At 44.6% G+C, this 26,876-nt stretch overlaps 1 protein-coding gene across 8 annotated transcripts in view; it reads left to right on the forward strand.

Moving 5' to 3' along the window:
* Window positions 1–26,876, forward strand: part of FLVCR2 (FLVCR heme transporter 2) — a 56,338-nt gene that overhangs the window by 5,392 nt on the left and 24,070 nt on the right. For 5 of the 8 annotated variants that reach the window (XR_005363559.1, XM_038545335.1, XM_038545336.1 and 2 more), the window contains 2 exons: window positions 97–227; window positions 15,773–15,858. Coding sequence is in view for 7 of the 8 variants with exons in the window: in XM_038545335.1 (XP_038401263.1) it covers window positions 97–227; window positions 15,773–15,858 (217 nt within the window). In the remaining variant the exon portion in view is untranslated. Of the gene's footprint in view, window positions 1–96; window positions 228–14,848; window positions 14,875–15,772; window positions 15,859–25,688; window positions 25,831–26,876 lie in introns of all 8 variants that reach the window. The other 3 variants (XM_038545337.1, XM_038545333.1, XM_038545334.1) reach the window with 2 other exon arrangements.

Consider the following 26,876-nt stretch of genomic DNA (forward strand, 5'->3'; position numbering starts at 1 on the left):
GTGGGGGATTGTGACTAGATGACTGTGTAAGAGATGAGCAGGGGAGCTGAAAGAGGAGGCCTTGTCTTTCACCAACAATTTCTCCTCCCCCTGCAGAAAGCATGCTTCTGGAATGTCAACGGGCTCATGATCTCCTTCCTGGCCCTGTCAGTCCACGTGCTTAGACCTGTGGTTTCCGGAAAGCTGTTCTTTCTCAGGGAGCAGCCCCTGGGGACCAGATTATTCTGGTATCGTCAGAATTTGACAGATGTTTAACCTGACCACCAGCTTTCCTAGAGTGCAGCATCTCCTGTACTATACATAGAATCACAGAGTGCTGGCCCGGTGGTGTTTGGCTCCGTGTTTACCTTCTTTAATACACAGCTGAAGCCAGGACAGAGGGAATAGTACTTTGGGCCACGCTGCTTCCCTGGGGGTTAGATAGCAGGATGGAGTAGAAATCTTGCTCTGAATTTCCCAGGCCTAGAAAAGTTTTTTGGAAAGGCACAGGAAGTTCAAATTTCTTTTCTTTTCTTTCTTTTTTTTTTAGAAGTTCATATTTCAATCACGTTTCTTTCCTTCTTTTTGGAAGGATGATCTCAAATTCTTTGCATCTCAATGAGGTTATGACCCAAAACGTTGGGCATGTTATGACTCTACCTTCTCCAAATATTTGAAGCAGGTATTTATGGGGTCCTTCTCTATCTAGACCACTGCCTCCAGGTCTCATTTCTTCCCCGAAGCACTTGCAAATGTTGCTGTTATTTTAATTTAATGTATTTTATTTTATTTTACAAATGACCAGTAACCCTTTGTTCTTATAAGATATTTCCCTTATAGGAGGGTAAGACTGCGAGGTGAAAGGTAGGTCTTTTCAAACTTCCCAATGGTTAAATCTCCCTATTAGGAGCAGAACAGACTAGGTCACTGCAATCTCAAACCCATTGTTTGAGGAGAGCAGGATTGCTAACTCGGAGAAGCCCTCAGGTGGCCAAATCCAAAATTTTTTTGTAAACCATAATGCATAAACTAATAGCTTTTCAGACCCCTCCTCACATACCTGTGAGGGAACTTAACGCCAGATAAATCTTTAAAATTTAATAAGACTATTTATTAATTTCCTCTCCCCAGTCCCCACCAAGATCAGGAAATGCTAAGAATTTTACATTTAAAAACACTCTGACAGCATATATTTGTATCACGGAGCCATCTATTCAATTTGATCTTTTAGGTTTAGCCCTAAAAAAAAAAAAAAAGATGAAAAACTGAATTGTTTCTGCTTCCTCACGTTGAGAGATGACTATCTTATGTTTGGTTCTTGGCATGTGTTTTATTTAGCCTTTCTTCCTGAATAAAGCATGGCTGAATGAGGAGAAATAGTATTAGGGTACCTTGAGCTTTGCTGCTTAGAAAAAAAAGCCTCCACAGAGTTGTCTAAAGAGACTTCAAATGCTATTCCACAGAATAATTCTTCTTGGCCTACAAACCCCACATGGATCAGCAAAACTCTGTACCTGGTAATTCTGACCTCTCTTTTCTAGTGCCTCTTGGGTACTCCACACATGCACCAGCCTTGCTTGCATTAAATTCGTCATTCATTCATTCATTCATTCATTCATTCAAGAAGCATTCACCTAGTGCCTCCCCTTTTGCCAGGCACTATGCTAGGGCTACAAAGATAATCTCTGCCTTCTCAGAGTTCCTGTACTAGATTTTAAAATTTTATGAGGCACTAACATTCTGATAAACAAACAAAAGCCTAGATCGACATATAAAGGATTTATTTTCAGTACTCCATGAGATTTTTTTTAATATCTTCTTTGCCTAATTGCTTAGGGAAAATTGAAGAGGAAGGAAGCTAATATCTATCAAACACCTATCATGTGCAATGCATTTTCTCATCTATTATTTAATTTTTCAACTCTATGAGGCAGGTGGAATTGTCCCCATTGTTATGGGTAAGGAAATGAGACCCAGATAAATGGAGCAAACTTACCCAGGGTCATACAGCTACGAAATCATAGAAGAGAGATTTGAATGCAACTCCACCTCCAGAAGCCCATGTCAATAGGCCAATACCGAGTTATCATGTGGATAAAGCATGTATTTTTAATTTTTTAAATTAATATTTAAATTTTTAAATTATTTATTTCCTTAAGTAATTAATTGTTCTTTTAAAGTAGGCTCCACACCCAGCATGGAGCTCAGAACAAGGCTTGAACTCGTGATCCTGAGGTCAAGACTTGAGCTGAGATCAAGAGTCACACACTTAACCAACTGAGCCACCCAGGCACCCACTTTAAAGCATTTTTTATAAAGGGGGAGGGCAGGATTATGAGGTTGGAATTTTGTCCCTTGTGTCTGGTTGTTGGTGGCGATGAAGTGTCCACCAGTTTTCTCCAGAATCTGAGAGCCTCTGCCTCTGCCTTCTGTTTTTAAGCACCTGGCATTAGCATTGCCTCCCCACTCACTGGGTTATAAACTGCTGAGGGCAGATTCTCCCTCTTTGAGCCTAGCAAGAGGCACAGGAAGATGGGCTCCAGTCTTTGGGTAGAAGATACCAGTGGGTCCTCAACTGGGGTGAGAGTGGGAAGGAGTCTTTGAATGGTAGCACAGCCTCGTCCCTTTGGCTCTGGCCATTTGCACAGGTGGAGACAGCCTGGCATGTAGCAACAGTTGTTCCACTGCTGTCAGGGAAATGATTCATGTGGTGTTTTGAGTGATATAGATGATGCTATAGTGGAAGGATTGGAAGAAAGCCCTGTCTGTCCTAGAGTCTGGTGATAGCTTGGTGGCCCTGGAAGGGAGAGATGTGGGAGTTGGGAGAGACCAAGTCAGCTTCAGCCCCCGTGAGGAGCCTGGAGCACCGAGATGGGAAGGGATTTTCTCAAGGACCCTTGGACAACTGATGGCATGGTGCCAACCAGAAAGAGTAGTAGGAGACTGTTGGCTTTTCGAGTTAAGAAAATCCAGTAGTCTCCCCTTATCCCGGTTTCACTTTCCATGGTTTTAGTCACCTGTGATCCACCTGGAAACAGATGATCCTTCTTCTGACCTATAGGGACATCATCCATGGCCTAATACTATATCTTAATGCCACGTCATTCCTGTCACTTCATATCATCACATCGGCATGTTATCATCGCATATCGTTGTAAGAAGGGTGAGCACAGTACAATAAGATATTTTGAGAGAGAGCGGTGACATTCACGTAACTAACTTTTATTGCAGGATGTTGTTACCAGTTGTTATATTTTATTACTAGTTATTGCTCATCTCTTACTGTGCCTAATTTACAAAGTGAACTTTATCATAGCTATTTAGGGGGCAAGATGGGGGAGCTTTCCTTGACCCTCTTAGGGGCCCTGGTCGGGTCTAAAAATTAAACAGATGAAGACAGATTATCAGGAGAAAGTCATCCATATTTATTTAATGTAAGTATTACATGATATGGGAGCCTTCCAAAGAAAATAAAGAAACAGTTAGCCCTAGGTACTTTTATGCTAGATTTGAAAATGCAGCATCGTGGAGGAATATGGCAGGTTAGGACTTTGAAGTTAGTGTAGTGAACTGGAAAACTGAATGAGGCCTGTTTGTTTTGATTGTACCTGGTACCCTTTTGTCTTCAGAGGTAAGGGTGCTGCTTTGCTCCGGGTATGGGAGGGGCCCCTCTTATAGGAGGGATTTAAGGCGCCTGATTTAGGGAAGTAGGGGGAGGAGCAGGAGGAGGAGGGGGAGGAAGTGGTAGGAGAGTATGAGGAGGAGGAGGAGGAAGAGGAGGAGGAGGAGGAGAAGGAGGAGGAGGAGGAGGAAGTCAGAACGACTCTCCTGCTCTGCTGGCTCTACTGTTTTCTGAGACTCCCTCAGCTTAGAATATTCCAGCTGCCATCATTTGGAGGAGCATGTCCAGAACCACATCATATTTCTAGCAGATCAAGATGAGCACTAGGAAACTGAGTCCAGCCTTGAGGAGGTGGCATCTGCTGGACTGACTGGTCGTGTGGTAGTACCAGAGAGGCTGGGTATCTGAGATTGACTCAGGGGTCAGGGTCATTAGGTGGGTGGTCAGCCTACTCTTGTTCCGAAATCATGGTCATTTGCCATGGTCATGTGTTAAAGCTTATCATTTGGAATTTTCTAATGTCAGAGGCCTTTCAAGGTCTGACTGAAGTGGGGGGAGGCAAAGGCAAAGTCTTGTTCTCTTCTAGTGATCATTCTTGTTACTAAAAGCACACGGGGTGCCTGCCCACGTGGCTGACCACTTCCTGGCCTCCCCTTATGCACTAGAAGACAGGAATAGGCCAGTACTGGGAGGGCAGAAGGAGGCTAGTGGTGACTTACATGCAGTGGTGTGAGGCTGTGACCATACCTTCAAATGATCCTGGGAGCCAGCCAGGTTTTATAAATGTGACAGTCAAAATGACATCAGGGTGTGATGGGGTCATGGTAAAGTGAGAGTCCATTTCCCATCTAAAGACAGCAGATGCATCAGCTCCTGCCAACTGTTAGCATACAAAGCATGACCTGGTATTGCCAGATCTCCTCATTTTTTCTTTAAAGAGAAACCAGAGATCCAGATTTTTAGGTGAAGTCTGGTTGTTGTTGTTGTTTTTATTATTATTATTATTATTATTCTGGTAAAAGAGACATAATATTTATCATTTCAGCCATCCGTAGTGTACAATTCAATGGCATTAACTACATTTACAATGTTATGTAAGCTATCTATACCCGAAACTTTTTCATCACCCTCAACAACTGTGTACATCAAATAATAACTCCTCCTATCCTCCCTCCCTCCTATCAGATACTAATAATATAACTCTTCCTATCCCCCTCCCTCCAGCCCGTAGTTACCTCTCAGTTTCTATGAATTTGCTGGTGCTAAGCACTTCATATAAGTGGAATCATGCAATATTTGTCTTTCTGTGTCTGGCTTATGAAGTATGTTTTTTAAGTGCTGATAACTAATTCGTGTGTATGTGTCTTTACTGATAGTCTATTTTTTGAAACTGTGGATCAGATAAAACTTCAGTTTGAGGCTTCTGGGGAAGGGAAAGTAGAAGTGAATTCCAGCTCTCCTGCGGCAATTGGAAAGCCCTCGCCAAAGGCGCAGGCCAGCAGAAATGAGCTAGGAGGCTGGTCTCTCTGAGGAGGAAATCAGACCAGTGCTCCAAGGCAAAAATGGTGATGATTTGCCTCACCCAAAGGGCTGGGTAAAAACACAGATGCCTGGACGCCCACTTGGACTACCTTAACTGGACTCTCCAGGGGTGGGGCCCAGGTTCCTATCTTTTCACCTGGCTTCCCAGGTGAGACCAGCGATCAGTTTTTGGGATCGTTAGGAGAGAAGAACACCAGGCTGTGGGAACCTCCAAGCAGAGCCTCTTGCTTGGAGCCACACTCTTGTCAGGGCAGATTTATTATGTGTTTGCTGTATACTGGTCCAGTGTGCAAGTGGAAGCAGTTGGGAGCTCAGCCACTCACCCGTCAGATTGAGGAAAGAGGCCGGGCTGAGGTTGGGGCTCATAATTCGGATTCATTTAAGATCTTAAAAAAATATACTCCAACCTGGGGGTGGGGGATGGAGGGGGGGGCAGACCCTGGTGGAATGTGAGGTGGAACCATGCTGATGATCCTACTTCTTTTGGTTTTTTGGCCTTCAGCTCAGGGCACTGGAGGAGGCTTAGGGTGGCCTGGCTTGACTTCTTTCTTGTCTTTGTAGCATTGGCAGCATTATTGCAGGTGCCTGGCAACTCTGTGGAATCAAATCTAAGTCTTCAGGTTAGCATGCTAAGACCCCTACTCCTTGCCATTTCTTTCTATGCAGTCTGTCTCTTGTTCCCTTCCAGCCTTGTCTCTTTGCTTTGACCAATCTGGTTCCTTAATTCTCTCCTTGAAGATACACTCGCCTCTTGGGGAATAAGCCTTAGGCCTCCAAGAATGACATTAGCAAGATGGTGGGTTGGGAAGCTTTAGACCCTCACGCCCCACAGAAATGCTAAGTAAATTAGAAACCAGCTAAAATAATGTCTTTAAAGGAGTTCTAGAGATTAGTCAAAGATAGCAACCAGGCAAACACCCAATCAAGAAAAAGCCCCATTCAAAATGGTAGGAATTTCATGGCCTTTTTACTTATTTGTCCTACCCCCTACTATTTCCCCCATGCTGTGCTCCCAATGGCCAGTTACTTTCTGTGAACCAAATTTGCAACACTTTAACCTCATTGTATTTTTTTTAAACATTTAACCCATTTATTCATGAGGGGGGGAAGAAGGGGTAGAGGTGGAGAGAGAGAGAGAGAGACAGGGAGAGGGAGAAGTAGGCTCCATGCAGGGAGCTAGATGCAGGACTCATCCAGAACTCCAGGATCATGCCCTGTGCCTAAGGCAAACGCCTAAGCGCTGAGCCACCTAGGCATCCCCTCATTGTATTTTTGTACACTAACTATGAACAATCCAAAAAGGAAATTAGGAAAAACAATTCCATTTACAGAAGCATCAATAACAAAATACCCAGGAATAAGTTTAACCAAAAATGTGAAAGACTTATACATTGAAAACTACAAAATATTGCTGAAAGAAATTGAAGAAGTCATAAATACCTGAAAAGACATCTTGTGTTGGTGGATTGGAAGACTTAATATTGTTAAGATGGAAATACTACCAAAAATAATCTACAGATTCAATGCTATCTCCATCAAAATTCCAGTGATACTATTTGCAGAAATAGAAAAATGGAAAATAGAAAAATTCATGTAGAATTTTTAAAAAAGATTTTATTTATTTATTCATGAGAGACAGAGAGACAGAGAGAGAGAGAGAGAGCTTGGCAGAGACCTAGGTAGAGGGAGAAGCAGGCTCCCTTCAGGGAGCCCGATATGGGACTCGATCCCAGGACTCCGGTATCAGGACCTGAGCCAAAGGCAGATGCTCAACAGCTGAGGCACCCAGGTGTCCCACACTTCTTGACTTTAAAACTAATAACAAAACTGTAGTAATCCTGACAGTATGGTGTTGGCATAAAGACAAACATATAGACCAATGGAATAGAGAACCCAGAAGTAAACCTTCACATATGTGGTCAAATGATTTCAACAGGGATGTCAAGGACAATGGAAACATTTTCCTTTAAAAAAAAAAAAAAAAAAAAAGTTCTTTTAGAGCAGTTTTAGGTTTGCAGCAAAATTAAGTTGAAGGTACAATTTCTTCCTACCCTTCTTACCCCCACTCCTCAGCATACACAGCCTCCTCCATCGTCAGCACCCCCACCAGACACCAGAGTGGTGGATTTGTTACAGTTGAACTTACATTAACACATCATGATCACACCAGTCTTTTCAACAAATGGTGTTGAGAAAACTATAAACCATAGTGGTAGCTTTGTTAAAATTGATGAACCTACATTGACCCATGATTATCGCTAGCCTTTTCAACCAACGGTGTTGGGAAAGCTGTAAGACTGTAAGAAGAAAACATAGGGAAAATGCTTAATGATTCCAGATTTGGTAATGATGGCAATGATTTTTCAGTTGTGGTGCTAAAAGCATGGGCAACAAAAGAAAAAAATAGATTCATTGGACTACATCAAAATGAAACATTTCTGTGCCTCAGAGGACATTATCAATAAAGTGAAAAGGCAATTCATGGAATGGGAGAAAACATTTTCAAATTATATATCTGACAAGGAGTTGATATTAGAATATATAAAGAATCCCTACAGCTGAACAAGAAAAAGACCCTAATTTACAAATGAACAAAGGACTTGAACAGGTATTTCTTTGAAAAATATATACAAACAGTCAATAAGCACATGAAAAGATGCTCATCATCAGGGAAATGCAAATTAAAACCACAGTGAGATTCCACTTCATGCTCATTAGGATGGCTATGGAAAAAGAGAAAAGAAAGAAACAAGTGTAGGCAAGGATGTGGAGAAATTAGAACCCTTGTGCGTTGCTGATGAAATATAAAATGGTGCAGTCATATGGAAGACAGTATGGCAGTTCCTCAACAAATTAAAAATAGAATTACCATATGATCCAGCAATTCTACTTCTGGCTATTTACCCAGAAGAATTGAAAGCAGGAAGTTAAAACAGATATTTGCATACCCGTGTTTATAGCAATTATTCACAATAGCCACAAAGGAGAAAGCAATCCAAGTATCCATCTACAGGTGAACGGATAAACAAAATGTGATGTACACATAAAATGAAATACTATTCAGCCTTAAAAGGAAAGGAAATTCTGACCCATGCTATACATGGATGAACCTTGAAGATATTATGCTAAGGGAAATAAGATAGTCCGCGAAAAGAGATCCTATATGATTCCACTTATATGAGGTCTTGATGTGTCTTTTTTTTCGGACACCAACCGATTCTCCGATTCTGTAACACCAACTGAGTATCCTACGATTCAATTTAATTCTGACTCTGACTACTTGGCGTTAATGCAGACCAACCCCACAAGTTAAGGGCTCAGTTCCACAAGACTGCCTCCACTTCAGATGCTATTTGCAAGTCTTGGGGGCTAGCCAAACTTCTCACAGACTAGTTATAAATTGAGGGTGCCTACAACCCCTACTCAGGTTCTATAATTTGCTAGAGTGGCTCACAGAACACAGGTAAACATTTTACTTACTGGGAAAGTGACTTACTTTCCTCGTTTATTATAAAGGATACAATTCAGGAACCGCCAAATAGAAGAGACGGGGCGTCTCTGGACATGCCACCCTCCAGCCCTGATGTGATGTGTTTACTGTCCAGGAAGCTCACCAAATTTCCTTGCTCGTGTGTTTTTATGGAGTGTCATCTCTAGCTCCCGTTCCCTCTTCAGAGGTGAGGGGGAGGATGGAGCTGAAAGTTCTCAAAGTCTAATCACAATTTTCTGGAGATTAGCCCATCATCCTAAGACCATCAGGCCTTGCTCTGAGTCACCTCAATAGCATAAATTCAGGTGTGAGGAGAAGGGGTTCCTTATGAGTAACAAAAGATACTCCTATCACTCAGGAGATTCCAAGGGCTGTTAGAGCTCTGTGCCCAGAACCAGGGGCCAAGAGCAAATCTATTTTGATTCTATCAGAGGTACGAGGAATACTCAAATTCGTGGAGACAGAAAGTAGGATGGTGCTTGCCAGAGAAGGGGTGGCGGGTGGGGGGTGATGGGGAGTTAGTTGTTGATGAGTATAGAGTTTCAGTTTGGGAGGATGAGAAATGTTCTGGAGATGGGTGCACAGCAATATGAATGGACCCAATGGCACTGGACCACACAGCTAAAAATGGTTAAAATGGTAAGTTTTATGCTATGTATAGTTTACCACCAAAAAGAGAGAGAGAGAGATCCACTGCCTGTGAGGTGTTTCCTTCTGGCTGGGTACCTGCTTACCCCCTTGCCATCAACTCATCAGTCTGCCTGGTGGAGTGCATTCTGGGCCTTCTGTGTGCTAGCTGAGTTCCCTGGGATACTGGCCTGAAGGGTTTGTGTTTCCCCCCCTCTTCCTTATCTTTTCTTCTGTCCTTTACCCCTCTTTCTCCTCCTCGTCTTTTGGCTACATGGGAAACTTGTCAGAGGACTGGAGATTTGACTAATACACCTCTCCTATACCTCAGAGCAGAGCTCTGGGTGTAACAGGTGCTTACAATGGAAGGACAAATTAATACATGGGAATTAAGGTGACTACTTAGTTGAGAGCTCAGGTCGTTGGAGGAAGGGACTGTCATACCTGGATTTGTCCTTTTGATGTGATTCACTCTCATCCCTGCAATGGAAAGAGCTATGCAGTCCTTACTGTGTGCCTTGAACCGTGCCGGACCCGGGGGGTTGAGAACACCATCTTTAGCTCTGCTGTGTTCCTTCGGACAAGTCCTTAAGTCTTCTGCCTTTTAATTTCTTCTTTGTAAGCTGGAGATAACATGGGCTATTGAAGATGGTAAAGGGGGGAGTTAAGTGAGGCAAGGGGAGAGCCCCTTCCTCCAAGAATTGGTCAGACATAAAAAATGCTAAATGAAGAACAGATGCTATCAGTATTGCCATCAATAAAGGTAATTGCTTCTGTGTGCAGGGGGCTCTTGATCTAGAAGGAGTGGCCAACACTTAAATGCTCATAGTACCACCATGTGTCAGGCTCACAGATGTATGTGCCTGGGGCATTAGAGGTCACAGCATGTGGGAGGACATTACCCCAGAGTGAGCGCAATGGGCAGCAAGCTGGACAGCTTCCCCGAGGAGGTGATTTTGATGAGCTGATTCTTCATGAGTGCAGTGACCAGGAGTTGGGTGACTCGGGACGGTGGGCCATTCCGGGAAGTCTCCAGGCAGTATCGTAATGGGGACTTGTCCCACTAGAGAGCTACTCAAACTAAATGCTGGATATAGGTGCCGGGAGGTGGGGGTATTTTCCCAGCATATGGTGATGACATCACACCAAATGTGATAAAGGCTTTGGAGCCTCTGGGGTCACACAGATACCGGGAAACCACTACCCCCACACCTCAGTCCTCAGTCTCACAAACCTAAGGTTCTACTGGAGAAAGTGGGATGTCCAGGCCTCTTAGCTGGACACAGTCGTTTGCCACTGCCTGGCTCTTGATCTTTTCCCAGCAATGCTGTTAACAGGATGTCCTCTCCTGGACTTCAACTCCCTCCAACCCCCAACATGAAACAGTCCTGCGTGGATTGCAGGATAAGGGTTGGAACCCCATCAGGGATGATAAAGAACCCTATAGATAATGTGACAGCTGGTGTTTCCTCCTCTTTCTTCATTCTCTGTCTCCTGACTCCTATCTGGTCCCATTCCTGAACTTAACCCAATGGAGTGGCTCTCTTCTCATAGTTCTGAGGGACTAAGGGCCTTTTTCTTTACTAAACCATTCAGAGGTGGGAGGCCTTCCTGTGGGCTCTGGCTGTCCACCTGGATTCTTCTGCTTTCTGCCCTTATTCCAGGCATCTTTCCTTTTTTAAGCTGTGCAAAAACATTAGCTCAGCTTCTCAGCCCCACACAGTTCAGAATGAGGCCTTGCTCGGCCTGAGGGCAGTGGTTTTACACTTCAGCTTAGAGGAGATGGGAGGCAGCGCTGGGCTTTACTTGCTTACGGTCTTCTTGGAATTGGTGTGTCTTAGAACCTCATAATGGAGCAGTGTTTGCTTTGGCTCCTGTCTGATTCCTTCTCTGGAGAGGGGGTGAACACAAGTCCCTTTCATTTTCAGGAGACTGCTTCTGATTAGACAGTTCTGCTGGCTTGAGGGGTGTGGTGGGTGTGGTGGGGTGCTGGAATGAAGGTGGAGCAAAGGTAGGAGTTGTTTTTTTCTTTTTCTTTTTTCCCCTTTTCCTCTCCTGGGAATTCCTGCTTTCTGCCCCAAATGTCTGTGTTGGCATCCCTGGGTCTCCTCTGATGGCTCTGGAGGCAGCTCTCTGTACACAAGACTATTAGTGGTGTCCATCTATTTGGAGGAAGTAAGCAGCCGTGAGTCATCATATTAAAGCAGGGCCCATTCCAATGGGCGTTTGTTTGGGGTGGTGGCTGCCCCTTAAGCAATCTGTGTCTCCTCAGACCTTTGCCCTGGGCTTCTGGTTCAGTGCTGGACATGTTTGTGGAACCACTCAGTGCTCACCCAGGGGACCATTTCTTCTCTCTGGAGGAGCCAGGCAGGAATACAGATCTCTCTCTCTCTCTCTCCCACCAGCCCTGCCTAGGACACCTAGGGAAGACAACAGCTGAGGATCGTCTCTTGGCTTCTTGAGGGCAGCGGAGAGCTGCTGTTAAACGTGGGCCATAAACCTCCAGCATCAGAACCACCTAGGGTGTTGGTTAAAAATGCAGATTCCTGGGCTCTAGGACAGACCCAAGGAATTAACCTCTCTGGGGGTGGGTCTGGGGGGGCAGCTCAGGAATCTGTGTTTTTGATTACCTGTCAGGGATTCTGATGCCTACTGAAGTTTGAGAACTCCTAGTGTAAAAGCCATGGAACCCAGACTCCGCTCTGCTGGCTGCTGTGTTGGGGGCATCCAGCAGGACACCTGCCCTCTTTGGGCATCAGCTCTGTTATCTGGGTTGCTACCAGAGTTAAGTGAGGGAGAGTGTGGAAGCTCTTGAAATAAATAAGGCCAGCACATAAATGGCTCCCGAGGCCACACCTACCTTCTCCCTCCTTACCATACTCAGCCTCTGCAGCACTCTTGGTGACATCTTTAGATCTCACCCACTTTCCTTCATCTCTGCTACCGTCTCTGAAATCTTTGCTGGCAGATCCCCCCTCCCTAGTGCCATACTAGGGGACTGAAGCAGCCCCAGCTGTATCCACTCTCTCAGCTGGTGAGCTAGCTGGGGCCAGTGTCACCGCCCTCCTGCAGAGAGATCAGCCCCCACAAAGGCCTTGCTCAGAATACATGGGCCAGAAGAGGCCACGCCTTGCACACAGCAGCCACTGAGGATATTCGGGTGGGGTGATGGATTTTTGGGGCTCTGGTTTTACACTTCAGCTGTGGGGCATTATCTTCTCATTGCTGAAAGAAGATTCCAGGGCATTTTCTGTGATTATTACCTAATAATGTCAGCTGTGGCCTCAGATAGGGGTTGGGGTGAGGGAAGAATGTGGCTCCACTCAACTCTCTTACTAATCTTTTCACCTTCTGTGTGTAAATAGGCCCCCTGAGAAGATTCCCTCCACCTCTATCCTCAGTTCTTGAAGCCTTTGAAGCAGGTGTTCAGGAAGAGCAGCAGGTGGTTAAAGCCTGTCTCTTCCGGGCTGCCTGAAGGGGGGCTGCTTGAGGGGGGCGGGACCGGTAAAGATCCGGACTCTCTGGTTTCTGGAGTGACTTCCTCTAACCCATCTCCACCCCTGTGTCCTGAGTGGCCCTGGAGTGTCTTTGTCCCTGTCACCAATCTGTCTGTTCTGAGACAATCTCAGTCCCCGGCCTGCTCTGTGGCCCTGGGGCAAGCATCTCAACAACCCTCGCTCTATTTGTGGAGTGAGACAGTCCTCCTTGCTACTGTTGGGTTCTCAGGCTGTTGTGGGGGGGGAGATGACGTTGTGTTCTCAGAGCCCACATCATTGGCTGGAGGTTTATTTAGAGGGACTTAAGGCCACATTGTCCCCTCCCTTTGGACTGCCTCCTGATTCACTGTCCAGAAAGGACTTTGATAAGATGTACAGAGTAAATATGTTAGCCATTGTATGATGACGCAAACACGTTCCTCAGTTGTATAACAAATACATCGCAAAGGATTCCAGCAGGCCCTGGGTCATCTAGAGTCTCAGACCCTTTCCCCATCACTCTGTAGGGTTCTGTGGGAAGACAGCAGGGCTGGGAATGGGAGCATCAGAAATCCCGATGTTTACTTCCCTGCTCTGAATTCAGCAAGTTGCTTTAACTCAGGGAATGGAGAACACCGCATGCCCCTCAGAGGGCTGTGTCATTTCACCAGGACTTCAGGCATCCTGCTGTTGGCCTCCCCGGGTTTGTCTTGCTGCTCAGATTATATGTTGTGAAAACATTGTCTTTTAAGTGCCTTTAAGAAAAAAAGACTCTGGGCTTGCTCAGGGACCCTCAAGGAATAAAACAGCTTTCCTGTGCACAAATAATGTCCTATCTCTTTTGTGAAGTGTGATGTTGCACTTGGCTTGAGGACCACAGTCTCCATTTGCAGACCTTGACATTTTTACCTTTAGAGCCAGCTCTTCATTTCAAAATGAGCTCTGGTCATTCTGGCCATGGGAACCTGTCCCAGAGCTTCTGGGTTCTGGAGTATTTCTGCTGATTTGAGCCTCTTGAACTGATCCATTCTGCAGCTCCAGGAGTCCTGCAGAAATTCTGATTCCTTTTGATTCCCAGAAGGGGCTTTTGTCAAGGGTTGGCACAAACCACCTTTTCAGTTTATATGTGTCTAGGATGATTCCTTTCTTCAATGTAGGTGAGTATCAGTGGTGGCACAGCCCAGAGCTGATTCCGTCCTCACCATCAGGAGATAGGGCCCAGAGTGAGAAACTTTCTTCTGAGGGCCTGGTGGTCTTGTTCTTGCCAGTTAGCTAGTGGCAGTGACAAGCAGGGACTGGTGGGGCTTGGGCTATCCTTGTGAAGACACTTCCTTTTTTCTCACCAAAGTTCCTCAGAGAAGAGGGTACCCCATTATCTGTCCCTGGAATAGCTAGCTCTGTATTCTCATGCTGCTCCACAAAAACCCATGGCCTTTCCTGGGGTGTCCTCACCCTGGGCCAGATCTCTGTCCCTTGCAAATAACCCGCACAGGCCCCTGGGCTGTCCCGTCTTTGTCTTCTTGAATCCACCTTGTTCTGAATCGTATTCCCTCCAAGCAGCCTCCCCATATCTCTCCAGTTGATAGCAGACAAATGAGAGCCAGTGAAGGAAGGCTCTCATCCTCTTGGCCTGTCTCAGGTAGTACAGCCTTGGGTTGGTGGCCACACGCTCTGTGTCTAGGGCTCAGTGCTCTTGCCCTATATGGTCCACTCTTGGAGCTATGGGTTTATTTTGAGAGTGCAGCACAACCTTTGCTTTTTTTGCTGCACAAATGTTTATTGAGCATCTGCTTTATTCTACGCATCACTCTGAGTGCTAAGGATGAAGCGGTGAATGGGAAAGAAAAGGTCTCTGAGTTCACATTTAAGGGAGGAGACATGAAACTGTAAGGCAGCAACTAATGGAGTGACTAATGGTGAAAATACCAGGCCAAGTAGGAGGGGAGGCATCTTTACAGCAGGATATTGGGAGATGTTTTTGTGTAAGTAGGTCCCTAAGTAACTCCCTAATCACCAGGCCAGACCTGATGGTGCTGCTTTCTTGGGGCAGTGTTAGATATGGGTGGCTAATTGTTTTCCTCATGTGAGGCTTAGATTTCTTTCTCTTTCTAGATTTCTCATGAGGATCACAAGGCAAGGTTAGTTAACTTGTCAAGTTGGCTTCCTAGGAAAGAGCTGCTTGGGCCCACCCTGTTTCTGGAGGCACACCCTGAAGGAAGAGGAACTGGGTCTTTCCATGGTAACCCATGAAAGTAGTAACTCTTCTAGGGCCTGCCCTGTGAGTAATCACCTGGGTCTGAAATCAGAAGGGGCAGGCTGTCACTAAGTTCAGCTAGATTTAGAAGAAAATTTGGGATGGGTAGTGACATTGATTGTATGTGAACTACCTTTAGGGATGACAGCAAGTGCTTTGGACTCTTTTACCACCATCTGTACCCAGGACAGTAGGTGTATCCATCAGCTGCTGTGTGGGGGCATCTGGGATAGAGTTGGTGCGAAGCACCAAAGCAGCTGAATAGAGCAGTGCACATGCCTACTTCCAATGGGAAAAACCAGGAGAAAGTGAGGTCTGTGCTCTGCCATTTTGACTGGTCTGGTGGTTCAAAAGCTGCCCCTGGTTTCCTTTCTTTCACAACTGAGTCATGGGGGAGTTATGGAAGCCTGTAGTCTTTGGCCATCAGCATTGTCAGCAGAGGGAGGGACCTTTGAATGGTGAAGCCAGCAGTGACTTGGGCTTTTAGTGGAGAGGAAGGCAGGGGAGGCTTTATGTCTACTCTCATATAAGCCTAGACTGACCCTTTGTAGATGTCACCAGGAGGATAATGTCAAGAGGAACCCCAACCCTGAGGAAAAGGAGTGTGTGTACCAAGAGTGTCCTGAGTCGATGACTGAAAATAGGCACAGATATGAGGCTCAGTTAAAAAAAAAAAAAGAAAGAAAGCCCTTTGTCAGCATCACCCCCCTTTTTTTTCATTAAAAAAATTCCCTGTAGCACTCAAACCCCTCCCCTAAACTTAGCATCTTCTCTGTTTACAGCCTAGGGTACCTCTGCTCTTCAGCTACATTGCACCCCCCAAAGATGAGGAGGAAACCCAGCACCAAGGCTGTAGGTCAAGATCAAGGTATATTAGATAGCTTATAAGCTTAGTGATGTGAGCTCTTTGTCTCCTCCCTTTCTTTTCAGTACAACCATTTAGTGCTCAATCTACACCGAGTGTAGGTTTGAGGGTGGGAAGTCCCATATTCCAATGGCCTCCATGTCTGATCTTCAGAGTCCTTTTTTTTTTTTTTTAAAGATTTTATTTATTTATTCATGAGGAACACAGAGATGTGTGAGAGAGAGGCAGAGACACAGGCAGAGGGAGAAGCAGCTCCATGCAAGGAGCCTGACGTGGGACTCGATCCCAGGACTCCAGGATCACGCCCTGAGCCAAAGGCAGGGGCTAAACCTCTGAGCCACCCAGGGATCCCCTGATCTTCAGAGTCCTAAATTTGAGATCTACTCTGTCATTCCACCTCACATCTGCTTTCTTGTGGTGGTAAACTCTCAGAATACAGCTAATTGCTACTGTGCCCAACCTGTTTGCTGTAGAGGAGGCTGTAAATATTTGAGTTAGGTCTGAGCTGCACAATTCTAAGAATTACTCTTTATTTAGAAGGTATTTCCCAGGACACCTGGGTGGCTTAGTGGTTGAGTGTCTGCCTTTGGCTCAGGGTGTGATTCCAGGGTCCTGGAATCGAGTCCCACATCGGGCTCCCTGCAGGGAGCCTGCTTCTCCCTCTGCCTATGTCTTTGCCTCTCTCTGTGTGTCTCATGAATAAATAAATAAAATAGAATAAAGAAGATATTTCCCAAGCACCATCTCTTCCCTTGGCATTATTCTGAGTGCCATGTGGGGAAGGGTCAAACAAAGCAATATCAATCAACAACCCTGTCCTCAAGGTGCTAATGATCTATTTGGGAAAACAACAACACCCTGTCTAGAAAAAAAATCCAAAACTAAGTATCATATAAGAATAAGAAATCCTATAGGGTCTAAGTAGTAAACAAAATAGACTATGTCTGGAGATACCTCTCACCTCCAACAGTTAGACCAAGAGGGAGGTGCTTGAATTATAGAATGGAACATATAAGACTGGAGGAATTATCAGGTGTTTGAGGACAGTCACTTCTGTGACATTTACCCTACTTATTGGATTTGGAGTCAACTAGTCATGGGCTTGAATCCCAGTCTTGCTATTAGAAGCTGAGTGACCTTGGGCAAATTACAGATGTTTTGTCATCTATAAAAACCAAGTTAGACATGATGATGGCAACTTTAGGGGGTTATCATAAGGATTATATGAAATAATGTGAAAAATCATTTAGCACACTGCCTAGCACACAGTAGGGACTCTTTATGCACCAGACTCTTACTTTCAGTTTGGCTAATACCCAAGACCTGATCATTTAACCTAATGGTTAGGAATACAGACTCTAGCACAGATAGCCTGAGCTTGACATCAAGCCTTATCACTTATTGCTATAGGACCTTGGGTAAGCTACTCAAATGTCATTTCCTCACATTTTCCCCCCACTGAATGCTCAGTTTTAAGATAAGGATTAAAAGATTATGTTTGGTAGTGCCATGGTGGCCTGGCATGGTGAGCTCCACATATCAGCTGCTATTACTGTTTTTTTCCCTAAGAAGCAAACTATCCTAATTTCTGTAGCTGCTGCTTCCTGCATTTCCCTAATCTCCCCCCTCACCCCCCAAGGACTGAAGAAGTAAGTCCAAGAGTGTCCAGGTAGTAGAAGCCATATCATATATTTGAGGATAGACCCTGTGAATGGGGAGGGAGCCCTAAGGAAGTCTTGAGTTGATGAGCTGTGACCACTGTGACCTTGCTCCCTGAATTCTTCAAGACTTCAGCTTAGCCTTTTAAATCCATAAACCCCTTTGGTGAGTGATTTCCTCCCAAATCAATGGGATTGTTTTGTTCCTGAGGGTCTGCCACCTTCTTAATCCTGAGTTGGCCTTTTCAAAAGAAGCCAAGGGCTTGGATTTGGGAATTTCAAAAATACAGTCATATGAGTGGGCGTTGCGTGCACATTATTGCTTACTATGGCATTTCCTGGGAGCTGCCTGGCATTCCTAGGTGGCTGGAGCTCACTTTAATAGTTCAACTGTTGTTTGGCTTCAGTGTTTCAGTGTCCTAACATCCACCCCATCCTCCTTGCTTCTTTTGGAAGCATCCACAGACTCAATGCCAGGATGCCCCTCTGAGCCTCCTCCACAAGTTCAGAGGTGGCTTTCCTGCAAAGTACCTTTACTGTGGCTAGTCCCTTACATTTGGGACGCTGGAGCACCCGTTTACATCATTTTACCCAGATGTAGGTGTAAAGAGATGTCTAAATGACATATTGAAGTGTATAAACGTGTTTCAATAGCACCATTTTTAGGGTGTTTAAATACCACACCAGTCCACATTGGGAATGGGCAATGAGTATTGAAGTCACTTCTGAGTGTTGCACATAATTCCCCACGTGTATGTGGTCCTGGGAGACAAAGCTTCAGTGGTGGCCTCCCTGACAGTGGCCATGCTATTTGTGCCTAAGACACCCGTGGTCAAGCCATACAGCCCCAGAAGTATGTGGGCATATTTAGTTATGGGATGGAAATTAGGCATACTGCATTTTTTAGCACATTTTAGTGCCCAAAATTCTGCATGGACTTAAATGACCCTTTGTGTGGTAACATTTTCTGACATTTGTCTGTGTAGTTTAACTTTTCCTGTGGTGCTACTTTAACTGTGGTACTCTGTGGACCTTAGCCTCAGATTAATATTTAGATAGTAAGACCATTTCTAGTGTACATAGAGATGTGTAGGTTCACATGTGTATCTCGTCACTCATCATATAAAAATACCCTTGTGGGGGTGGCATCGTGCTGTGCACTTTAAGATTGCTCACATGGATTGATGGACTTTAAGTGTGTGAAAACCTAGATTGAACGCCAGTGTATCTTTCGTGTGGCTCTAATATGCAAAGGGCCCTCAATCATTTGTTTGTTTGGTTTGGTTTAAAATAGCAAACTTTCTGTGAGAACTTTGCATTTATTTCCAGCAACATCTTTCCCCAGGTCTAGGTTCACAGCTATTCTGGTAGTGGAGTGATGTTCCTGACATGCCAGTTAGCCGAAGCCCGTTCATTCAACAACACCCATTTGTTGAGTGAGCCCCTGCTCTGTTTACCAGGCACCAGAGTAATGTCAGAAAAATTTCAGAACATCAAAGGAAGGATTAGAGGAGTTTAGGGCAAGGAGATCTCTCCTCACTAGGATAATCAGAGAAAACCCAGTAAAGGAGCTGTTGTTGAGATGAGCTCTGAAAGATTAAATGAGGGAGTCCTTTCCAAACAAGGAAGCTGCTTGCATAAAGGTAGAAACTAGACCGTGAAGAGAATGAAATCGTGACTCGTCCCAAGTCCAATCTGGCTGGAGTATCAGGGACACAGCAGGAAGTAGGCGGAGATGGGACTGGAGAGGTAGTTGAAAGTAGGTGAAGAAAGCCAAGAACAGCAGGCTGAGGGGTTTGGACTTCCTTCCTCCCTCTGAGAGGGCTGACTCCTTGGTGGTTCCCAAGCAGGGGTTTCATGGCCAGCACAGCGCTGAGGAACGAGCAGCACCTGAGTGCCTGGCGCAGGGCCATGGAGGAGAGCTCATAGACGCCCATTCAAAGTAGGCTCCAAGGAGGGCTTGGAGAGGTCAGGGACAGAGTGGATGTGAGAGTGCAGGGTCGGGGGTGACTGAGAGAACTGAGAAAGAGCAGCAAGGAAGGAACTGGGGAGGGTGATTTGTCCAACTGCCCTAAACAGACCATGCCTCCAAAGCCCAGTAGCTTCCCATGTCCGCCATTACTATGAGAGGGTGCGGGGGAGAGCTGTTCCTGCAGCACTCCTTAGGTGTGAAGCTTTCTGCTGCACAGTCCTTTCAAAGGAGCTAATTTAGACCCCAGAACAACCCTGAGAGTGAGATAGTATAACTAAGTAATACTATATTCCTTTTGTGGATTAGGGAATGGGCACAAGGTGGTAAATCCACTTTCAACTGACATATAATAATTGGTAGAGCTGGGATTTGAACTCAGATCTTTCTGACCCAAAGCCTGAGCCCTTAACCACTGTATTAGAGTGATGATATCTTCTAGGACTGTTGAGGTGGAAAGGAGGAAAAGTGAGGAGTTTCTTTTTAAATATACACAACATAGATGTGAATTCTTTGAGGAACAAGGTGAGCCTCCATTAGGTCATAAGGAGACTATGTCTGAAGTAAGACTTCAAGCCTAGGGGCTCTGTGGCAGAGAAAGCTGCCCACCCAGTTAGGGGACATTTTTTTTTTTACCATTGGCTCCAGGGAGCCAGCTTCTAGGAGCCCTGAAATCCCAGAGACATGCCTGGCTCTGACCTGGTGACTGTGCCCAGGGGAAAAGAATGAGGCAATGGCCCAGGAATGGCCCAGCCCTGGCGCTGAGTGGGCTCATCTTTGTCTGACTAGCAGGTATGCCTGGGGCAGGAGTGGGCAGAGGAGGAGGTTGGGTGAGTGGGAACCTGTTTGCTGGGGTTGTTGCATCCTACCAAAAAGAACAGTGTCCACCTTACCAATGGCCAGGGACAGATGATAAGAATCCTAGCAAAGGATTCAGATGGGGACCAGTGGTCTGCCCCTGTTCCATTAGGACCAAAAACTTCACCATGGTGTTGACATAGAGCTCCCTGCCTTTTGTGGAAGCCCTAGGATCCTTGTTTAATGGTCTGGGCATATTCATGGCCGCACACCATTTAGAAGGGCAGCTATGTGCCATGGTTCTGACTCAGTGCCATGGGTTCTGTAGAAATGAAGGAGGGGGGTATTGAATGCCCCATTGTGGTTGGTGATGGGAATAGTGGTCCTGTGGATCTTAGAGCCAACATAACACATGTATTGTGTTGTGCAATGGATTAAATGTGGAAATCTTACCCTCTTGGATGCAGCCTGGTGGTTTTCTGGATTTCTCTTTGCTCTGCCAAATGCATAATAGGCAAGAATGACAAGTAATGGTTTTTTCCTGTTACCCAAACCCCTTAGGCTGCACCGATGTGTTTTTGACTGTGACATTTGTTCTGAAAGTACTCATGATCAGTGATTGCAACAGTGTTTAGATGTCACCCTTGGGTTTGCAGAAAGAGCAAAAATAAAATAGAATATGAACATTGAATATCCCAGCCTGCCTTTTCATCCTTGTGTTCATCACATATTTGTTAAACCCCTTCTTTGGGGTGAAGTGAACCATAGTGATTAGACTCATGGCTCTGGATTCAGAACTACTGAATAAAAACTGCTGTTTATTTATTTATTTTTTTAAAGATTTTATTTATTTATTCATGAGAGACACACAGAGAGAGAGAGAGAGAGAGAGAGGCAGAGACGCAGGCAGAGGGAGATGCAGGCTCCGTGGAAGGAGCCCAATGGGACTCGATCCTGGATCCCCAGGATCACACCCTGGGCTGCAGGCGGCACTAAACCGCTGCACCACCAGGGCTGACCCAAAACTACTGTTTAAATTCAAGCTCTGTTGCCTATAGCTGTGTAATCTGGGGTAAGCCATTTAACTTTTCTGCACTTCAGTTTCATCATCTGTAAAACTGAGACAATATTATACCTACACATCTTTTTCTGGGGTTGTTTTGAGGATGGAGACACTCCATGAAAAGCTCTGTACATTTTACTGATTAGTATTATGTGTTAGGTTCTAGAGATAAATGTGAGCCCTGCCTTTGTGGAATTTATAGTCTGGTTTGCGAGACAGATGTTAATTGAATAATCTTACAAGTATAAAACTACCTGTGTGGGGCCTGACTTTGAATGAGACATCAGAGAAAGCCTCCCTGAGCAAGTGGATTGTGCTCAGGCCTGAAGGAGATCTGCATTTACTCAGGGAAATGGAGTAAGGAAGGCTTCCTAGTCTGGTCAGAGGAAGCTGGTGCAAAATCCCCTGTGGTCCTTGGGCATGAAGGTGCTTTGAACATTTAAAAAAATATTTTATTTATTTATTTATTTATTTATTTATTTATTTATTTATTTGAGAGAGAGAGAGGGCAAGCACATGTACACAAGCAGGGGAGGGGGCCGGTCAGAGGGAGAGGAAGAAGCAGACTCCTTGCTGAGCAGGAAGCCCAAGGAGGTGAGGCAGAGTTGTATCCTAGGACCCTGGGATCATGACCTGAGCTGAGGTGAAGGCAGACACTTAAGTGACTGAGCCACCCAGGTGCCCCACTTTGGACATTTCAAAGACAGAAAGGAGGCCAGTGTGGCAGGGTCTCAGGGAGTAAATAGTTGACCAGGGGCAGATGACCACCGCCCCCCCCCTTTGCACAACTTTGTGGGTGTGTTTACCTAGTTTAAAAGCAAGTAGAGGGGGATCCCTGGGTGGCGCAGCGGTTTAGCGCCTGCCTTTGGCCCAGGGCGTGATCCTGGAGACCCGGGATCGAATCCCATGTCGGGCTCCCGGTGCATGGAGCCTGCTTCTCTCTCTGCCTGTGTCTCTGCCTCTCTCTCTCTCTCTCTCTCTGTGACTATCATAAATAAATAAAAATTAAAAAAAAAATTAAAAAAAAAAAAAGCAAGTAGAGGAAGGACATAATCCAATCACAGTTTGCAAATATCACTGGCTGCAGAGTGGAACTGCCTAAACTGTCACCCAAGCTCCCCTGATGGCTGATAAGGATTGCCTACATATGAAAATACAGCTACTCAGGACGAATATCAGACCTGAAGGATCACAGTGGGGTCAGGGCTGGTGACCTTTCCAGGCAATGTTGGAAATACTGCCATGGGTTCTGTAGAAATGAAGAGAATCTAATTCCATGTTAAAAGCAATTTTTTAAAGAGTAAGTTCCTGAAGAGCTAAGACTGGACTGGTTTGACTGTGTATTGTGTATTTTGCCCATGGATTAATATTTTTTTGAGGATGATAAAACTAGGACAAATGCTAGGACATAAGCCAAGCCAAACCAGTTGGCAATAGATTTTAATCATTTTCAATCATGGCCTGGGTCCTGTTTTTGTGAAGGTAAGAAGGGTGCCGGCACCACCCTCCCAGGGCAGCATCCTCCCATCTCTTTGAATTAATCTTGTACTGAGTTGGGCTGCAGGTCTCTGATTTTTACCCTTGAAGTGTCCTAGAAAATTCATGACAGAACTTGAATGGGTAAGAATAGAGGCTTCCGTGTTGACTACCAACATTTCATGGGAGATGAGCGGTGGGTGAGCTTAGGTTCTGGAGTCAGAACTGCTTTAGGACGGCCAGCTCTTCTGCTAGCTGCCTGTGTGACCTTAGGCAAGGTGTGGACAGACCATCAGTGTTTCTCATATTTATCTTTGTTGTAAAGATTCTTGGGTTAAATGAAAAAAGATAATTCTTTTAGATACCTGGTACATAGTCGATGCTCAAGAAATAGCCAGCCTTCTCCCTATTCTCCCCTGTAAACATTTTTTTTTTTTGCCCTTACTGCTCTGAATCCACTGTGTTTTGTAGAAAAAACGTGGATCTGTGTGATATTGCCAGCTTTGTGTAGTTGAGATTTTTCCAGCAATGTGCATCATTTGTCCAACCAGCTAACATGACTGAGCACTTACCAGGGGACAAGACTTAAGAAGTAGGAGCTGAGTAGAACTGTAAACGCTCACTGAACATAGCTCTCAAGAAGCAGGAACAAATATGTCTTGAAAAAACAAAAAAGAGGCAGCAGTTGACAGTCCAATTCCTATGTTTTTGTTTTCCATTCTGACCATGAGAGTACCTCGGAAGCCAATTTCCTCCTGAAGAGAGGGTACTGTGAAGCAGTGTTGCTCTCTGGTCGGGTCCCCACAGGCCCCTACATCTGACTGCTGCATCCTTCTAACTGGAGAAGGCTTCAGTGCTGAAGTTGGGGTGGAATAGCATGCACACAGCCCTAGGGTATAGACAGAGAATGGAGTCCATGTAGTGGATCCAATGGGATCAGGCATGTAGTGTAAAACTAGCTGGGAGGACATATTTTTCAAGGCAGAAGATTAATGGGAATTAGGTTATCCTGTGTCAAGGTCCTTTTGGGAGTAAAAAAAATCACAGAGCCTTGGATGATATCCTAAATATTCCCACATTCTTGGAAAAGGGACCCTTTGAGGTTCTGTTTAACATCTAGATCTCCAACGCTAAAATATGTAGGGAGGCCAGATATGACCTGCAGTGGGTTCTGTTTCCCAGCTATGCCAGTTGTGTTTGTCCCTTTGTCTATGTCTGGATTTAACCCCTTAAAGTCTTGGAGATCAGCACTTAAGAAGCTAGACTCAATTCTGGCAAATCATTGTGAGCCAGGATCAGATAAGGCTCCAAGGATATGAAATGTATTCTCCTCTGGAGAGGCCTGTTCACTTGGCCCTTTCTTGGGGCTCTTAGCCCTGGAGAGCCTTGCCAGGACCAGTGGAGGAGGTCCTGGCCTGAGAAGCTAGGAGATTTGTTTTCTCATTTCAACTCTGTTAGAACTCCTGTGACTCTGACTTACCTTCTAGAACTTAATTTCATTTACCCTCCATTTGACTCTCTAATAATCAGGTTGTACTAGATGATGACAAAGGAACTTTCAAAACGATAACTTTCTATAATTCAACCCACAAATACCACCATTTGTGTTATCTTTGGTATCTTTGTTTTAAACTCCCTGCCCCCGCTAGATTATAAAGCTCCTTGAAGGTGAGAATCATGCCATATACATCTTGGTACCTTGGTAAAATATCTAGCAGGTTACTTTTCACACAGTAGATGCTTTAAAGATCTGTTCCATTTATTTTTCATATATTGGCATATTTGGAGGAACCCTACACTGAGCTTATTGATGATGACTTTTGTGACTGTTCCAGAGCTGAGAACCAACATCCCAAGTAGTTGTAATTGGCAGTCTGGGAAAGCAATCAAGGTGGTCAGCAGATGGGCAGCCAGTGAATTGTGTTATAGTGTGGCATGAAAGCAACTTGCTCTCTACCTGCAGTTCCTTTCAAGTACAATAAAGGAAAAGTGGGACCTTAAGGCAAAGACTTACTCATCTTCCTTTACTTTTGCAATTTGAGGCTTACCTGAATTCTCAGGCTGTTTTCCAACTTCTTCCTTAATATATATGTGTGGCAGAAGGGCTTTTGGGAGTTGTGTCACAGCTAGTCACTACTGAATCAAGGCATTTCTGACCTTGGAAATACCCAAGTCACGTTATCTGTCGGGTCACTGGAGTTTGAACTCTAAGGCAGATACAAGATGTTTTAGTTTGTTGGTATCTACCTGTGCCTGTGTTTAGAGCCAGTTTTCCTGTCCCCGTGTCCTGTGTATATACATTTACATTGTAGCGTGTGACTTCACACTACAGATACTTTGTAAATTAAAAGTTATCTATGCAATGAACTTAAGTTTTCACATTTGTGAATGGGGTAACAACTTTAGGCTTTCATCTACTGAATGCAAGTTCTTGGGATTGTAGGGTGTAGACTTTTTCCCTTAGCTGGTCTCTCAGCTCCAGGTTAACATATCCAGCAAAATGAAAAATTCAGTGGAAAAAGAAAACCAACATTGTTTTATTCTAATCTAGAGATGGAAGTATGAAAACCATTGTTCATTAGTCTGCAGCTAGAGAAGAGCCAGCCTGCATTGAGAACTCCAACTATAATGTTTTTCAGTAGGTATTGATAGTTAGGGTGGTCAGGGGTATGTTGTTAATCAAGAAAGAGTTGAGTTGTCAAGGAAAAGTAAGATCTCTCTGGTGTTTTGAGAAGGGGAACAATCCCTGTTTGGGTTTTAAGAAGGACTGGAAGATAGGGTTTATGTTTCTTATCAGGAGTCTCTTTAAATTTGTGCTGTCATTTCTTGGCTGTTGGAAACTGTGATTGATTGTCTCTGTCTTCTGTAGCTTGGAATTGCAATTGGGTTCTTGGTCCCTCCTGTTTTGGTACCCAACATCGAAGACCGGGACAAGCTTGCCTACCACATCAGCATCATGTTTTACATAATAGGAGGCGTGGCCACTCTGCTTTTCATCCTTGTCATCATCGGTAAGGTCATTAGTAGACTGATGGGGGGCCAGGAGGCAGGGAGGTTCTGCTGACTTGGGTGGGGACCTTGCGAACATGGCCTTAGAATACCATGGACATTTATAGAAACTGGAGGCCAGGCTTCTGATGGTCTTCACGTGTCTTAGCCAATACAGTGCTAGCTGGTCTTGTGTAATTTGTTAGCTGCTAAGTAAAGATTTAATTGCAATTAACCAATTCCCCAATAAAACCTTATTAGAATTAGTGGACAAGCTGTTGATCCCCTTAATGAAACCCCAGTGAGTGCTTATGATATATATCAGAGGCACTGTGCTAAGCATTCCTGATCTCCTTGAATATTGAATGAAATTATCGCCATCAATTTCAGTTAACAAAGAAGAAAACGAGACTTAAGAGGAGTTAAGTGAATCATTCGAGATCAGATAACTAGTAAGTGGCAGAGCTTACCTAACCCTTCTAGCTCCATACTTTAAATTTCTGGAACAAAACAAAATAAAACTGAATTGACCCACAAACATTAATACTCTCATAGATTCATCTGAGAACACTTGGGGACCACATTTTTTGAGGCTTTTTATAAAAAATCATAAGAGAAATATATGCTCATTATGGAAAAATCTAGAAAATACAAAAAAAGCATAAAGAAAAGAATAACCAGGGTGCCTGGCTGGCTCAGTTGGTAGAGCATGCAACTCTTGATCTTAGGGGTCATGAGTTTGAGCCTCATGTAGGGGGTAGAGGTTAGAGGTTACTTAAATAAATTAATTAAATAAATAATTAAAATAAAAAAAACCCATTAATTTAGATGGTACCAGTTAATTCCAACCACCAATCTTAGATAACTACTATTAATTTGATGTGCATGTACATTTAATCATTGAGATATTGGTTAATATATTTTATATCCTCTTCTATGATCTGAGTGATAGTACATGTGCTGTGATAAATTCAGAAACAGGATAGTAGAGGCTTTCATTTTCAGTTAGTCATTTGTCTTTAAAGGTTAACCAGCTTTCCTCCTAACGTTCTACCTTATGTGGTAAAGG

Source organism: Canis lupus, chromosome 8, assembly GCF_011100685.1.
Source record: "Canis lupus familiaris isolate Mischka breed German Shepherd chromosome 8, alternate assembly UU_Cfam_GSD_1.0, whole genome shotgun sequence".
NCBI classification, from domain to species: Eukaryota; Metazoa; Chordata; class Mammalia; order Carnivora; family Canidae; genus Canis; species Canis lupus.